Below are 17,485 nucleotides of genomic sequence, written 5' to 3'. Positions count from 1 at the left end.
GTTATTTTTAGTACTTAAAATAAAACAAACAATTCAACAAGACTAACTTCTAAATAATTTGTATAATAAGAAGAAAAATTATCCTGGTTTTACTTTTGCTTGAGACAATTTATTTTAGCTCTTGAACACTAGAGAATTTTTACTTTACCTGACCCGTGGGTATTGGTTGATCTAGCATCTCAACATCCAGGAGCTTAGGAAGGTTATATAATCTGCAGAGTTCACATATCAACCACTTCAATTGCTGACGAAGCTACAAAACACATTTCAGTAAATAAGCATTATGTTAAAGAGCCCTTAGAAGACATGAATAATGCTATGACTATTGTAACCAATCCAGTAGGAAATGAAAAAGTTTGTTACTGCTCAGTTACAACTTACAGATAAAATAACAGTCTTTAAGAAATATTTTTAGGGGCCCCTTGTATAAGAAAGTTACTATGGCCTGGGGCACCTGGGTGACTCAGTCGGCTGAGTGTCCGACTTTGGCTCGGGTCATGATCCCACTGTTCATGAGTTCGAGTCCCGTGCCAGGCTCTGGGTTGACAGCTAAGAGCCTGGAGCCTGCTTTGGATTCTATGTCTCCCTCTCTGTCTCCGCTCACACTCTGTCTCTCTCGCTCTCAAAAATAAACTTTAAAAAAAGAAAAAAAGAGAAAGAAAGTTATGGCTTGAGTACAATCCCTACAACTAATACCTAGCAGAATGACAACAGCAAAAGTGCCTGAAGGAGAGCTCTAGACATTGTCCAATTTTCAGTTGCTAACTTCTTTTCTTAGAAACTTACAACTTCAGACAAGAATACATTTACATTAATGAGGCTACAAAATATAGAGGCAGTGTTGTTACACATGGGTTATCAAATTATACATTCCAGTCATATTCATTTACAAGTAGAGACAAATGTTGTCTAGCAGACAGACCCTTGGAATCTAGAGGAACTTGGATACAGCATCTAATTCCCTAAGTTTTTGAGGGTCCCCATCTATAAAACAAGGAAATTGAGAACTTCTTATAATGGTAAAGATTAAATAAAACCTTCTGGGAAAACATTTGGCACTTAGTAGGTTCTTAAGCATTTGTCTAAAAAAAAAAAAAAAAAAGGAAAAAACTCACTAGGAAAACTGCATGGAATAACTCAGTAAGTTCCCATTTTTACACCCAGGTTGTTTCGTAAATATATTTAAGCAAAGAAGGTAAATTATGTTTATGAACATGTCTTTCATTGTTGGAAACGAACAGTTTTTAATGTATAAGTTTAGGAATTGTGGTCTAAGAACCATGTTCAATACTTAGTAAACTTTACCTGGAACTAGTAAGGTAACTTATTTCACCTGGTCAGGAATAGTTTCCTGGATGTCTCTGATCAAGAAAAGAGATGAAGAAGCAGGTTTATGAAGGACTAAGAAAACAGAAGATTAAAATGGGTTAAACAAAGCAAAGAATAAGACTTTCCAAAGTAGTCAAAGGAACAAGCAGAAATTAGGAAAGCTGAACAGTAAATTAGGATTAAAAAAAAAAATCCTCAAGCTTAAAAGGCAGCAAAGCCCCTGTGGATTTACCCCTCCAATAAGCTCTGCTTTAAGAACATAATGAAGATAAGAAAGGGAGACCTGGACACAGACCCAGCCACTCCAAGTCCTGGCAAAGAAGAGTGCTGTGGCAGTGCTGTGGGAAGAGCAGCAGTGTAGTAGAGTCATACCAAGCAACAGGAAAAACAGGGTTGTACATCTTTCAGGAATTTCAGTTTCACCCTCCTCCCCCACCAATCCTCCCAAAAGCATTTGAAGGACGGAAGAAACTAAGATGGTTGGAAAAGATTTAAGAAATATTTAGAAGGTATTTAGAAACTTACTAGGTAGTTTGGGGAGGGGAGGTGTCAGGAAATATAGGTATAAAAAAACAACTTTTAGTTCCCAGTTTCAGGCACAGGTGTGTAAAGCTTCATTATTTCATTTTGTCCCACTCACAATCACAAAAGAGAGTTACTGAAGGGAAACTTGATGGGGGTGGTAGAGTACTTCCAGGCAGGTAAGTTTAAATTCAAATGTAATCATTTTTAACAGCCATGGCACATCCAAGTGAGATTCCCTGATCTATGTGATATATAAACAGTTATATGGGTTTGAAACTTAGGAGATAAATTTTAGCTAAAGATACAGATTTAGGAATCCCTGGAATATAGACTATAATTTAAATAACAGTAGTCAAAGAGATTTCTCAGAGAAAGCACAGAATGAGAAGAGGCTGACCAAGGGAGAAGAGCTCAGGGAAGACCAGGGGAAACAGGAGACCGTAAGTAATCTGATGCAATTCTTCGTAAGATTATCAGTTCCCAGAGGACAGGGATAGGACTTGACTTTTGTATCCACCACTTATCACAAAGCCTGGCATAGAAGCCAGTCAATTAAAAACAAAAACAAAAAAGCTTCCATGTGTTCTATTAACAGTTTCCTGTATACATGGGGGGGGGTGGGGGTGGGGGGGGGGAGTATGCATAAACTCACATAGATAGCACAGATACAGTTTTTTGTTTACAACATTGTATGCGAAAGGGGCCAGGTTATAAACAATATTCAGTGCCTTGCTTTTTCACTGGTAGATCCTAGAAAGTTGCATGTGTTTCTATGGAAAGACTGGCTGCATTCTTTTTAATTACAATATAATATTATATCATAAAACCATTAACAGTAATTTTTATTTAATCAGCTTTTTACTGACAGACTTTAAGTAATAAAGGTTTGTTAAATGGAGAAATGTTTTAACAAGGGAACAATCAACAGTTTCTAAATGGTGCAGAGAGATCAATGTTAGGGTTAAAGGAGTCCCTGGATTTGGCAACTAGAGATAAAAAATCTTGGTTCAACAATGAAGACAGAATCCAGATTATAATAAAAGAAGTAAAGCAAAGGTGAGGAAATACAGCTTATTCTGTCAAGAAACTAGGTTATAAAATAACTGGCAGAGACTATTAACAGTAAGGGTGATTTGTTTTTTGTCTTTTATGTAAATATATTAATTTTTTAGAATAAAATGAGGCCCACTTTTATGCTGTCATTTTGAGTATTTTTGGACGAAAAATTTTAGATACTGAAAAATAACCCAGTCATTTCTACTATTATAAAACTTACACCTTTAGATCTTTTCAGAGGTAACCTCCTAAAGGAGATAGCAGTAAGGAGGCTATCTTTCCCTGTCCTGTCACTCCCCTGCTACAGATGTGAATATGTGTGTCTAGCTTTTTACTTTTACCTCTAACCTTCATGGCTCTCCAGATCGACTTTTTTTTTTTTAAGTTTGTTTATTTTGAGAGACAGAGACAGAGAGAGAGAGAGAGAGAGAGAGAGCGGGGGAAGGGCAGAGAGCGAGAATTCAAAGCAGGCCCTGCAATGTCAGCACAGAGCCCGATGTGGGGCTCAAAGCCACAAACCAAGAGTTCATGACCTGAGCCAAAACCAAGAGTCTGAGGCTCTGAGCCACCCAGGGTGCCCCCAACCTACTTGTAAAATACTCTTCAAACTGATGTTTTTCTGTTAATTTTAAGCATAAATGTGTTTAAACCACCTATAACTCATTTTGACAAAAATCTGAGGTAAGATTCTAACTTTCCCCAATGGTCAGTTCTCCCAATAGTATTCATAGAATAATCTACCTTTCCTTTTATTTTAACTCATTTTAACTTATTCTGAATTATCAATTTCATGACTCTGTTTCTAAACTTCTATTGTCTTTGTCCAGTCCAGTGCCAGTATACAATATTTTTATTTAATATCTTTTGGACAACTCTCATTACTTTTTTCAACTATTATTTTTTTATTATTTACTCTTTAAAACAAACTTTAGAGTCATTTTGCCAAGTTCCAAAAATAAGACTATTGGGACTTTTAGGGGAATTAACTGCATTCAATTTATAAATTAACATGAAGCTATGGAGATAACTGACATTTATAATACGGAGTCTACCCATCTAGGAACACAGTAGTCAAGTCTTCCATGTTAACTTTAATAAAGGATATAAAACTGTATAGAATATGACCTCAACTACTTAGAGTCTATGTATTTTACTAGCAAGAGAAAAAATACTGCTAGAAAATAGCTATCATTGTCAACAGTGGTTATATCAGGCAAAAATATTGTAAAGGATTTTTATTTCCCTTCATTCACTAAGTTTTCTTACAATAGTTGCTTAGTTTTATAATAAAAAAGTTGTTAATTTTTTTTTTTGTAAAATGGAAAGTTACATTTCTTGGTACATTAAAAAAAATCCCAAAAAACCAAAAACACTTTTTCTGGCTTTTACTGCAGTTACAGACTCCTGACAGAGAAAGCAATTCCCTAACACTAGCATTGATGTCATTCTAGCATTATTTCCCCTCACATCCACCTCAGTTCTTTTTCCCTTTTTCTACCTTTTACTTTGGGTAGTGATCCCTACCAAAAATGCTTGGTTGGTTTAATAATCACAATTCATTGAAAAGAGACCACTTAATTCACCTAAATTAAAGTTTAACTAATGGGGAATAAAAAAGATAAATCAGGTAGTAAATAGAATTTGAAGGCCAGAAAACAAACAGACAAACAAAACTGGTCTTCAGCTCCTTTAAGATTATCAAATAATCATTAATCAGACTTTTTTTTATTATATGATCTCTTAACACCTAAGTTCTATATATAATGTTTTTGAGGAAAAAAGAAAGTAGCTTGGCTTATTTTCTCACCGAATTGTTGTTCTTAGTGTCTTCTAGACGTTCCAGAACTGATGTCAGATTTGGGTCATCGGAGTCCACAAACCATATTGGTGAAGAAGACGGGTAAGATTCCTGTTACAAAGACACCTATGTTAAACACATTTTCATACCGACTAACCTAGATATGCAAATACACTACACCACCCACCAAATAGCACAATGACCATGGATTTAAGTAAAATATATCAGGGGGAAGAAAAGCAACACATTAACATCTATGACTGGAGAAAAGTTTCTTTTTATGGATATTTTTTAAAACAAAGTTTTATGGTATAATCCTGCCTGCTCCATGTCAGATAATCTATAAATTTAAAATCAAACAAAAAGAGTTTACCCAGCAAGCAGTAGCATTTAAAATAGAAAATAATACACTGCAAAAGTTATGTTTTATCAAAAGCTGAAAAAAAAAAAAAAAAAAACGGTACTCAAGTACCAGGAAGATGGACTTCCTTCCCTTACAAAGAATGGTCAATCATGGCCTGGATTCTCCAGCTTTAACATTTTTTTAAGGGCTTTAAAATCTGGAATCATAAATAAATCCCTCAAAAAGCAAAAACAAAAGACAAAAAAAAAAATTAAAAACAAAAAACCTCACAACCTTGAAGTATAATCTATAAATTTAAACCATACTCACTTTTGCCTTTTAATATAAGAAAGCTACATTTAAAAAAATTTTTTTAACATTTATTTATTTTTGAGAGACAGAGAGCAAGGGAAGGGCAGAGAGAGAGGGAGACTCAAAACCTGAAGCAGGCTCCAGGCTCTGAGCTGTCAGTACAGAGCCCAATGCAGGGCCCAAACCCAAAACCGGGAAATCACGACCTGAGCTGAAGTTCAATGCTTAACCGACTGAGCCACCCAGGCACCCGGAAATCTACATTTCTAAACTTTATCTAGATGAGATCTAACTCCATTTTTAAAGGTAAAGCAAAGGAGTACAAACTAGGCACATGTTTTTAAATCCATATAGACGTTAAAATGCTTTTTAAAAATCTTCTCACTATACTCTCTGAGCAATTATAGAAGTTACTTTAAGTTTTTCTCCATTAGAAAATTGGCCCTAAAAAAAAATTTAAAAAAAAATCCCATTTAATTTTGCCTTTTTCCTAATAATTTTCATCCCTTCTCAGACTATAGAGAGGGATGTGGTTTCCAAAGGAACAGATCTCTTTAATTAGGTTAAGGTTATTTCCTAAATATAGCCAGTGTTAGAAGGTAGAACAAACAGCAATATAGCGACCATATGCTACATACAGCTTTCACTTGCCATTAGAAGATGGGCTTTTGAGACAGGCATTCTTCTTGTACAGCCACTGTCTGTGTGCTACAGCTCAGAGGTCAATGATGTTCTTTAACACTGTAGTGAGCGACCTCTAAAACAGTCCCAATAATCCTACCTGGTAATTCCCTCCCCTAGACCTAATGACTCACTTTTAGCAAACAGTACATCAAATAATGGGATGTCATCTCTAGGATTAGGTGACAAAAAGATGAGAACTTCTGTGTTGCTCACCCTCTCCTGCTCTTTTCATTTTTTCTGACTGAAGCCATCTCCCTATTGAGAGGCAAGAGAGAGTGCAGCCTCTGACCAACTGCCAGCTAGAAACTGCAGCCCTCAGACCTGAGGCCTGTAAGATTAATCCTACCAAAAACGATATGAATGAGATTGGAGACAGATTCTCTCCCAGTCTCACTTTGAGAGCACTGCAGCACTAGTCAACCCCTTTACTGTCTTGTGAGAGACTCGGAGCCAGGGAACCTGATAAGCCATGCTCAGATTCCTGACCCACAGAAACTGAGATAATTTTTGCTGTTTTAGGCTGCTAATTTTGTTAGAGCAATATATAACTAACTCGAGTTCCATAAAATTCCAACATTTTATTCCATTGCAAACTGGGTACTATCAAGAAATGCTAGTTATGTATTTTTAAAAGCACAATTACATATGTTGATTTTTAAAAGTTAATGAACAAAGCACATGCTTTTACCTACAATAGATATTTACTTTGTTCATTTGTACTGTTTTCTATTGCAAATTAGGGAAAAGTCATTAATACTAGATACTAGCAACAGAACAATTAGATTCTAGACATGGAAAAACAATTTTGCAGAACAGGATTAAAGCAGCATTGCTTTAAGAACTATAATCTCAATTTCATTATAGTTCAAGCCAAACGGAACAGAGTATTTTTAAAGCACTTTACCAAGTATTCTTTGAAGAACAAAAAATTGTACTGAAGGAGGATATCATTGTGTCTATTTGGTAATGGTTTATTTTGTTTTCCCACTCCTCTAATTCTCATGGTGTCCCAAATCTCTACACAAAAAGAAACTTGGTCTTCAAAATTAATCCTATTCTCAAAGAAAACTATTTATCGAGTATTGCATTTTCCTCTTCAAATTCTTCAGCCAAGTTTAGGAACATACCACTAGACCTTAGTTTTGTATTTGCAACCTTAAAAACAAGAGTAACAACAACAACAAAACCTAGATTTAGAATTTCACTGTGTAGATTACTTCTACATAAGCAAAATAAAATATATGAACTGTTGCTCTGGACTAAAACCCCTTAAAACCATATTATGAGAACTGAAACAACAAAAAATTATTGAGACCAGTTACCACCCATGACATGTTCTTCCATTCCTATACATGAGAAGGTAGGATATATAGTTGATCTAAGCAACTATGTCAACAATTTTCAAAGTGGGGCCCTTGAACCCCTAGGTCCAAACTACTTCTACAAGAATATAAACTGCCTTTTTCTTTTTTTTGTTTTTTTGTTTTGTTTTGTTTTGTTTTTTTATTTATTTTTGGGACAGAGAGAGACAGAGCATGAACGGGGGAGGGTCAGAGAGAGAGGGAGACACAGAATCGGAAACAGGCTCCAGGCTCCGAGCCATCAGCCCAGAGCCTGACGCGGGGCTCGAACTCACGGACCGTGAGATCGTGACCTGGCTGAAGTCGGATGCTTAACCAACTGCGCCACCCAGGCGCCCCTAAACTGCCTTTTTCAATGTATTGACATTTGCACTAAAGGTATGCATACAATGGTGTGTAAAACTGCTGGAACCTTAGCACAAATAAAGGCAGTGACACCAAACTATACTTATAGTCATGGTATTCTTCACCACTATGCATTCAAGATATTTAAAGCACAAAGAAAAAGGTGTTTTAGTTAAGAATATCTGTGAAGAAGTTATTTTACTAAACCTCAAATCCTTACATAGGTCTTTTTAATATGGCAACTGATGAAATGGAATGCACACATGAAAACTCCTACGGAATACTTGAGAAAAAGCATTTACGTGACCGAGCTGTGAAGTAAACTAACCACTTTAATGGAACACCAATTTTACTTGAAAGGATGACTGACAGACAATGGTTATTTCAACTTGGGTTTTTGACAGAGGTTTTCTCAAAAAAAAAAGAGTGTTATTTCAAGGAAAGTAAAGGACAGTATTTATTATTGCCAATAATAAAATTCAAGCTTTCAAGCAAAAATTAGAATTTTTGAAAACCTGTATCTACCACCATGAGCTGGAGAGCTTTATCTTAACATAATGCTTTCATGTTATATAATAAACATATCAACATTTAGAAGATTTCAGTGAACGTATTTTCCAAATAACCAATGGATGTTATAAATCATGCAAGGGGGCAGGGGATGGACTAAATGGGTGATGGGCATTAAGGAGGGCACTTGTCTTGATGAGCACTGGGTATTATATGTAGGTGATGAAAATTCTACTCCTGAGGCTATTTTACTATATGTTAACTAACTAGAATTTAAATAAAAATCTTTTGGGAAAAAAAAAACATGCAAGAGAAGATCCATCCATTCACAGTTCAAGAAAAACCTAATTTTGGTGAAGTATTCAAAAAGAATAACTATAATTGTTTAAATGGCTATTAAAATATTTCTACTTTTCCAACCAAGTGTCTGTGAGAGGCTGAATTTTCTTCATAATATTTCATTCAAAACAACATATCCCCACAGAGTGAATGTAGAAAGAAATGACAGGCCAGACATCAAAGACATTTATCAGAAATGTAAAATTATGCCACTATTCTCACTAAAATGTTTTGGTGTAGAAAATGTAGCCATTTTTCATAATAATATTTTTATTAACATGTAATGGGTTTATTTCAATGAATATTTTAAATATTTGTTTTAATTTCTAATGATAAATGTTAACATATAACCTACAAAAACAAAGGCTCCTTGGGCCCTCAGTATACTTTTAAATAGTATAAAGGAATCTGGACTCCAAAAAGAATAGCTACCTTCTCCACACCTCCTCCCACTTGGCCCAGAATGTCTTCCTTGGAAGAAACATCCCTTCACCATTCTATATTAACTGATGTGGTTCCACTGGAGCTAGTTTTCCTAACTCCTTCCCATCCTCCTACCTCTTTCCCTTGACTCAAAACTTGGTCACAGGGCTCTAATGAGCCCATTCCACTCCCAGTGATTAGCGGTCAGGTGGGCTTAACCAGGCAAATCTAGGTCTTCTCTGGGACTAAAATTCTCTTTCTGGGAGATCTGGAGTCATAAGGACAATGCTGGCCAGCCTGGGGTAGCCAGCATTTATCTTACCAAAACAAAAAGGGTTTATATAAACCCTTTTCTAGAAGGTCATAGATACTAGTATTTTCTGCCATGACTTGAGACTGCACACTTGCTAACATTTTTGCCAATCTGTTAAATAAAAGGTTCTACCTGGAAAGGGAAAAAAGTTCCTATACAATATAATTTGTTAGAGCTCCAGAAACCAGTTCATCAGTAAGAATGGAAAGCCATCACTTCTAGGAAAGTCTCAAAGGATAATGTCCTCCATGCACAAGATTTAGCTCTAGCTATTTATGTCTAAAACATTACTTAAAATAGAAAAAAAAAAACAAAACAATAGAAATCACCTATACGTCCAATACCAGGAAACATGACAAACCCCATGTTACAGTCCTACAATAGAACACCACATGATAATGGAGGACATTATAGAGGAATAACTTATGACAGATCTACAATTCTGTCAAGTAAAAAAACAGATTACAAAACAATCTGACATTTAAGGGAGAGGAAGTCTATATAAGCATAGGAGAAAAAAGAAGACAAGATATATATCAAAAATTTGATAGTAGTGTCTTCTGAGTGGTAAAATTACAGGTGATTTTTTTTCCCCATTTGTGCTTATCTGGTTTCTCAATTTCTTACAATAATAATGTCTTGTTTTCTACATTATAAAACATCCACCACCACCACCACCACCACCACCTCTGGAAACTAAGTGTGCACAAACTTTGCATCACGTTCAAGGTTTGTTCAGTGTAATATTTAAAAAACAATCTACTTCGGGGATGCCTGGGTAACTCAGCTGGTTAAGTGTCTGACTCCTGGTTTGGGCTTAGGTCATGATCTCATGGTTCCAGGGGTTTGAGCCTCAAGTCAGGCTCGGTGCTGACAGTACAGAGCCTCCTTGGGATTCTCTCCCTCTCTCTCCACCCCACACCCCTGCTCCTGCTTGTGTTTCTCTCTCTCTCAAAATAAACTTAAAAAAAAAAAAAAAAAAGACAATCTACGTCGAACAGCATCCAAAATTATGACCAATAGATTTAAATCTAAGCATACTCTCAATCTCTCAAATATATGAAGCATTTTAATTTTTACAACTAAACATTGTATATCTTGAAAAGATAGTTTCTGTACTATTTCTCTTTAAAATAACCTACAATGTGCCAATTTTAAGCACTTGGATGGTGCTCAAAAATCTCAATATAAGTTTAAACAGTTTTCTTTACATTGTATGTTTCAGTGCTTATAACACAGCTCTTTTTCAACACAGTTATGAAAATTTTAGACCTAAATAAACAATTATCTAGGCATCTAATTACTCAGGACCTTTTTTCCTCCTATTCTATTAGTTGTATCAGGCTTGCAGGATGAAGTTGTCTGTGACCACCACCATAAAGGTTATAAGGGAACAAATTTTCAAACAAGTTCATCACCACTACCATTATCACCATAAAATGTTACATTATCTTAATCTGAGGCAACACAACTCAAGGTTAATCAAACCAACCTCTTAGCCCATCATTGCTTATGAAAATTATGTCTAATTCAGAAATAACTTGTGTCTACTTTCTACGTAAATCCACTAAGAGATCAAAGTGTGGCTCAACATTAAGCACCCGCCAGCAAAACTGCCTTCCAGACTGCTCAGTTTCTGCTATCTTTCCAAATAATAGAACATAGAACATGGCCATCTCCAAGGACTTCATAACTTTTTGAAAACTGGTGCACAAAACTTTTTGCTGAAGTTTCAGAGGTATAACAGTTGTAATTCTTCCAGAGTCCAGTTATGGGACACACTACTTTCACATTCTGTTGTTCAGTAAATGTGGGGTGGAGAACAAAACTGACAGAATTACCTTATAGGACCCTAATAAAAGTCTAACTGCTCTGACATTAAAAAAATAAAAAGCTACCAAAAAAAAGAAATTACTCCCTGCTAATCATTTTATAAGTACACAACTAAGTAACATGATCAGAGCCCACAAAAGCAGAATGAAAAATCTAATACCTGGTGAAAGAAAAATACACACATACCCTGTAATCTGAAAAATACTTAAGTGTTCTGAGTAGCAAATTACAGCTAATCAAAACATCACTGTAAGTAAACTGAGGCAGAGAAAGTAAAGGTGCTGAAGAAGAGTCAAACCACCCAATGTGCAGAAACCACTAGACAGTTTCCTTGGTCCGGAGACTGCTTTGTCTTTCAGAATAATCTTTTAGAAGAGAACACAGAACACTGTTACAACAGCCTTGGAAAAGGGAACTCTGGTTCATCACTCTGGCTCTCCAGGAATGCTTTACTTTTGGCAGGGACTGTTTGTCACTTCAATTCCCCACCCCTCAACTAGCTGACATTTATCTAATACTATCCTTTTCCAGGTCTAAGGAAGTTTAACAAAAAATCAAGTTACTAAGGGTATATACAACATTCATAAAATGGAAACCTAAGTCTCCTCTTCATGCATCTGTTCTTTCAAGGGCGGGCATAAAAATGGGGATAAAGGAGGATAGATAGATAGATAACAACTAGGAATTTGACTCTATACTATAAATTGGTCAGATGAATGGAAACAATGATTCCTCTGACCCGAAAGTACCACTAAGGTGTTCAACATGATAGTTCTGCTATTTCCAAACGACTCTCCAGGAGTTCAATTTGGAAAAGTAATCTGTCCCAGGAGGGCAGACCAAAGAAAAAGTCTTGGACTCTTTAACCAAGTTGTTCATGATTTCCTTTGTATAGCCTTGGTGGGGTGTAATCAGTGTAAAGACTAGAAACATGAAAAATTAAGAAATTAACAGCACTGATTTATTTCCCATGTAAATCTGTTAGAAAGCACTTTTCAAAATAAAATGTTATTCAGCCATCAATTTCATAACTGTAGAGGACATTATTCTTGATAAAAAGCTTTCCTATGTAAGCTTTCAAGCAGGACAAAAAAGTATTATCTACTTTATAGAAAAATACAGTACAGGAAGTGATTTGCTTAAGGTCCCAGCTATTAAGTATAGACTAAACCTTTTTCTCTCACCTAAACTCCAAGCTCTAACATTTGTTATTTTAGTGTCTGGCTGTGGGGGCAGGGAAGGGAAGGGAATTTTTCACAATGATGAACAGAAATGTAATTAGCGAAACAAAAAAATGCGCTACCACACATTTTACCACTGGCAAATAGTCACTCATGCAGAAAGAGTAATGGTTTATGCTACCCAAACAATAAAAGTATGAAGTTTTATTTGTTTACCAGCTAATTTACATCCTGGGGGGGATTTTTCACTCTGAAACAGTGATTCCCTACCAAGAGTTACCAGATGCCAAGAAGTCCATAAAAGGAGTAGTGGAGTTGCCAAGTCACGTTAGATATCTCAAAAGGACTAAAAGAAAGCCATGTATTAGCTCCCAATAAGGCCACGCAGGTTATTAAGACAAGCTGCTTTGCTTTTAGGGGTGAGCATAACAACTGGATGTTAGTGCTAACTAGCTATTAGATGTTTGCATGACACTCCTTCATATCAGGAATTCACAGAAAACAGTAAGAAAGACTCCTTGAGATTGAAAATAGCATTCTTTCCCTTCATATTTAAGATTAGGACAGATTTATATAACGGGAAAAGATTTACTTCAATTCCCTTGGCTTATAGAGTAAAACATCTGTTTTGTTTTTTACTTCTTAAACCTGTATTTCATATGAAGTCAAATTACAGATTTCCTATCTAGTGACCTTTTAAATCTTAACAATTGTGGGTAGAGAGACAGAGAGAGAGAGCGCGCACAAAGAGGGCAGAAGGGAAGAGAATCCCAAGCAGGCTCCACACTCAAGCACAGAGCCCAACATGGGGCTTGATCCTAGGACCACAAGCTGAGCTGAAATCAACAGCAGGATGCTCAACTGACTGAGCCACTCAGGTGCCCCTAAATATTTAAATATTTCTTGATGTTACATCTGCACTTTTGACAAACTCTTTGCAGTTAACTTACACAGTAAAGATTTTTGTTCAAACAGAATATAGCTAAAATGGTGGCCTTATAGCCAATAGGACAGATATTTACTGAGCATTTACTGAGTGGAAGATAAAAAGCATAATTATAGACTATTCTTCCCTGCTATCATAAAAAAAAAAAAGACAATCATCTAAAACTATTATAAACAAAACATAAGAAAACAAGGGGCATCGGGGTGGCTCGGTTGGGCATCCGATTTTTGGCTCAGGTCATGATCTCACAATTCGTGGGTTCAAGCCCCATGTCAGGCTCTATGCTGACGAGCTCGGAGCCTGAAATCTGCTTCAGATTCTGTGTCTCCCTCTCTCTCAAAAATAAACAAATATTTTAAAAACATGTAAAAAACAACAACAGAACCCAAACAGTAAATAGTAAGGTCTACAGAAGGGAGGAAGGGAAAATAAACACTAGCATAAACTGAATATAAACTCATAGAAGAGCCTTGATGGATGGTCAGACATGGAAAGACAGATTGGAGTGGGGTAAGGGGCACATTCCATCTGGGAAAAACTTATGCAGAAGCCTGAAAGAAAAAGGGGGCACAGTATCTTTAGAAGATTATTCAGAAACTGGCATGCATGAGTGTAAGGAAACAACTGGTGAGGTACTACTCACTCAAATGTTAAAGAAACTACATAAGTATGTTTCTTGGTGAGCAATGGAAAAGACAGTCTGGTATACAGCAGAGCTCAATAAATATTTGGGAATAAGAGAAAATAAGAAGAAAAATTAAAGAATAGATCAAACTTGTTACTTTTTTTTAAGAGCTATAACCTTGTAGAGAATAGCAATTCACAAACACAGTAGATACGTGTGGCATTTGAAATCCAGTTCCATTTTTCTTTGCTCTTTCCCTCTAAAAAATGGCATGGACACTAGCAAGCCATTCAGATTTTATAAAAACACTTACCTATGCTTAAAGGGTCTTTATCTTTTAGAGATACTCACTGAAATATTTACAGATGAAGTGACAGGTCAAGAACCTGCTTCAGAATAATGTGAGGTGGGGTACAGATGAAATAAGATTGGCCAAAAATTTATCACTGTTGAGGCTGAGTACATGGAGGTTCTCCACACTATTCAACTTCTGTGTAAGTTTGATGTTTGTCCACAAAAAGTTAATACACATTCATACACACTGAGCTTCCATCCTAATTATCTTTGGATAATATCTGTCATAATTTTGAGTAGTTTCTACTATGGTACCATTATACCAGTCCCTACCAAATCCTTTCACTGGGTGTCTCTCATTCACTCCTTGCTCCACTTCCTAATCCGGGTCTTCACTCAATACTTTGTGTGCAGCCTACTCCTATCAGCCTATTGTATGGTTCTCAATGTGGGCACTGCTGGCATTTGAAGAGGAATAATTCTTTGTTGTGGCAGACTGCCTGAACATTACAAGACACCTGGCATCCATGGACCCCTGGCACTAAATGCCAGCACAGCAGCACCACCACCCTACAAGCGATTGAGATAACCTAAACCATACATACACATTTCCTAATATCACACACTAATTAAACCTGTAGTGAACTACCCCTAGTGCTAGATGGGAAACACATTTTTCCAACTTACTACCTCAGTCATTTAGTAGCTCCCCACAGCCTACAAGTTCAGTACTCTATCATGCAAACCAGCCCTACCTTTTCCTGGTCATACCCCCAACTTCAACCAGAATAATCACCATGCAGGCCAGTCTCCGTCATGGTCACTACTACTTCCTATTTCCCATCCTTGGAAAATCTTCTCCTTTACCAGCCTCTATCCCCATAATTTGTCAACTCCTAAGCAAAGCACATTTTCTCAAGCTTTGGTGTTTTGGGATTGCATTTCCTCTGCTTAAAATGCACTTCACTCCAAGATTCAACTCACCTGTGGCAGCCCAACTCCACTGTCAGCCTGTCACCAAAGCCTTCTCTGAAGCACCACCCCACGACCAAACTCAAAATTAATTGCTCTTTGGCTTTCAGAATGACACCACAGAACCTGGTAACACTTTGTTATGTGAAACTCCTCCCCTAAGATTTAGTTCTGAAAGCAGGGAATGCTTGGTCCAGTTTTGCAGAAACCAGTCAAAACCTAGAACAGAACACCTATATGTTCAATAGATGGCTTCTCTCTTCAGTACAGCACTTGTATTTTTCTTTCAAAAATACACCCTATTCCCCCAGATATTCTTTCTGAAAATTATTTTAAGGTCAATTATCATAACTTTAAGGCCTTTCCAAACTCTGGAGTACCGGGCACACTTTAGGCACCTGAGTAGCCAGGTGCCTAAAAGCACCAAAAGGACTTCACCAAAAGGAATCAAAGACACGAGACTTGAAGGAACATGAAACTACCACCTTGACTCCTGTTATAAGGACCATCCATATTCTGCAGTTTGTAACAATACCCTAAATCAATTTCACCACAGTTTAATCACACACGGTCACGAAAAACATTCAATATTTCAATTATCTTACCAAGTCCCGGGTTTCTAACAAGCTTGCAACTTGAAAGAGTAAGCTTTAAATCGTCTTTTTGGCTTTGGGCAACCTTTTGGCTGCAAATAACTCATTACTTACACACAGGAGGAGCTATGTAAGCAAACACGGATACCACCACCTGCCGAATCCAGGTACAAAGCACCTTTCAGAAACACGTACGCGCGGAGCCAGGCCAGCAGGAAGGGGATAATTCAAACAGTACCAGAGGCTGCATTCTAAACTTTTTTCCCCTCGAATGCATCAGTTTTCAATAGCAGTTTTTCCTTAACACAAACTTAAAAATAATTGGGTGAATAAGCAGGACCAGGAAAACCTGACTGAAGAGTAAGGCGTTAAAACTGGAGGGCCCTTCCCCGCCGGGGTTCAAATAGCCATAGCCGACCGGCCTCGCGTGGCCCCGGGAGCAGGCCGGCGGTGGGGAGCCATGGCGACCCGGCGAGGGAAAGGGCCGCCGCAATCTTCCAACCCGAAGCCCGGAGACGGGAACCTACGGGGACCAGCCCCAAACCCAGACCCGCGGAAAAAGCTGAGAAATGCGCCGCCCGCCTCCTCCCACCCAAGCCTGGAGCCTGCAAGGCTGGGCCTGGGCTGGGCCCCTTGCCAGGGGATAGGGGCGGATTCGCCCGGCCCGGGGACCCGGGAACCAAGTGGCCTCTACAGGACCGACTCCCCTTTGTCCCGGAACTCAGGGGACCCCTTTCCGCCTTCGCCTCGCTCCGAGGGGCTGAGCCCGGGCGCCTCACCGTGATGTTGCAATGGAGTGTGAGCGGCGGCGGCGGCGAGTGTAGGCTGCTGGGCGGTGCCGCAGGCGGCAGCAGGAACTGGCAATGGAGCTCGTCCAGCTTCCAGCTGACGATGCGGAATCGCTCGTGGTTCTTATCGAAGATGGACGCCAGGAACTTCAGCTCTGCCTTGAGCCCTGACACGGACATCTTCCCCTCATCTCCGGCAGGAGGGGTGCGAAAGGGGAGCCGGGCCCGGGGCCGCCGTCACGGCCGCGACCGCCCCGCAGGGCCGGTCCGGGACCGCGCTCTTGCGGCTCCGCCTCTCCCCGCCGCCGAGGCCCGCGTGGGATGGCGGCTGAAAATGGCTAGGGACACCGAGGCCTCGGCCAGCAACTGTGTAGCGAGCGGCCGGAGCGGCTGCTCTCTTTGTAACTGACTCTGCCGGCAGGGGACCGCGGCCCCGCGGCTTAAAAGGGCAACAGCGACACCGCCCCCGCTACCGACTGGGAAAGGGCTGCCCCCACCCCGCCCCCATCCCCTCCCCGCCCCGGCGCGCCCCGCGCGCCCCTGTTCCGGCGCGTGCACGCGGCCTGCGCGCGGGCCCGCCTGGCCGCCCCCTCCTCGCCGTGACCCAACCCTCTTCCTCCCCAGCCCATCTGCTTCGCTCCTCGTGCTCTAAGACGCGAGGCTTGGGGCCAGCTGGCTCCCAGGTCCCTGATTACCTGGAGGAGCAGGAGACCCCTGCGCGCCCCCGCTCCCAAGCCTGGGGCTGGCCACGTGCGCGGCCTATTGCGCCGGCCACGTTGGCGCTGCTGCGGACGCGCGCCGGCCCCTTGGGGGCGGCTCCTCCTCTAGGCTCTGAGCACGCCACCCACTCACCTGACCCAGGCCGGGCCCTAATGGGAGGCGGCGGGCGGCGGGTAGCTCTTTGGACGCAAATCG

General features: G+C 39.3%; 1 protein-coding gene across 2 annotated transcripts in view; it reads right to left on the bottom strand.

The window, feature by feature from the left end:
• UBE2Q2 (ubiquitin conjugating enzyme E2 Q2) overlaps positions 1-17,049 on the bottom strand; it is a 66,096-nt gene extending 49,047 nt beyond the window's left edge. The window contains exons 1-3 of one of the 2 annotated variants that reach the window (XR_006218477.1): positions 16,562-17,049; positions 4,718-4,819; positions 149-253 (exon numbers count right to left, since the gene is read on the bottom strand). Coding sequence is in view for 1 of the 2 variants with exons in the window: in XM_042988312.1 (XP_042844246.1) it covers positions 149-253; positions 4,718-4,819; positions 16,562-16,750 (396 nt within the window). In the remaining variant the exon portion in view is untranslated. The remainder of the gene's footprint in view (positions 1-148; positions 254-4,717; positions 4,820-16,561) is intronic. The other variant, XM_042988312.1, reaches the window with a different exon arrangement.
• Between the last annotated feature and the right edge of the window lie 436 nt (positions 17,050-17,485).

This window comes from Panthera tigris, chromosome B3 (genome assembly GCF_018350195.1).
Source record: "Panthera tigris isolate Pti1 chromosome B3, P.tigris_Pti1_mat1.1, whole genome shotgun sequence".
NCBI classification, from domain to species: domain Eukaryota; kingdom Metazoa; phylum Chordata; class Mammalia; order Carnivora; family Felidae; genus Panthera; species Panthera tigris.
The sequence above is the reverse complement of the archived record's forward strand: the minus strand, read 5'-3'. Positions and strand labels throughout refer to the sequence as shown.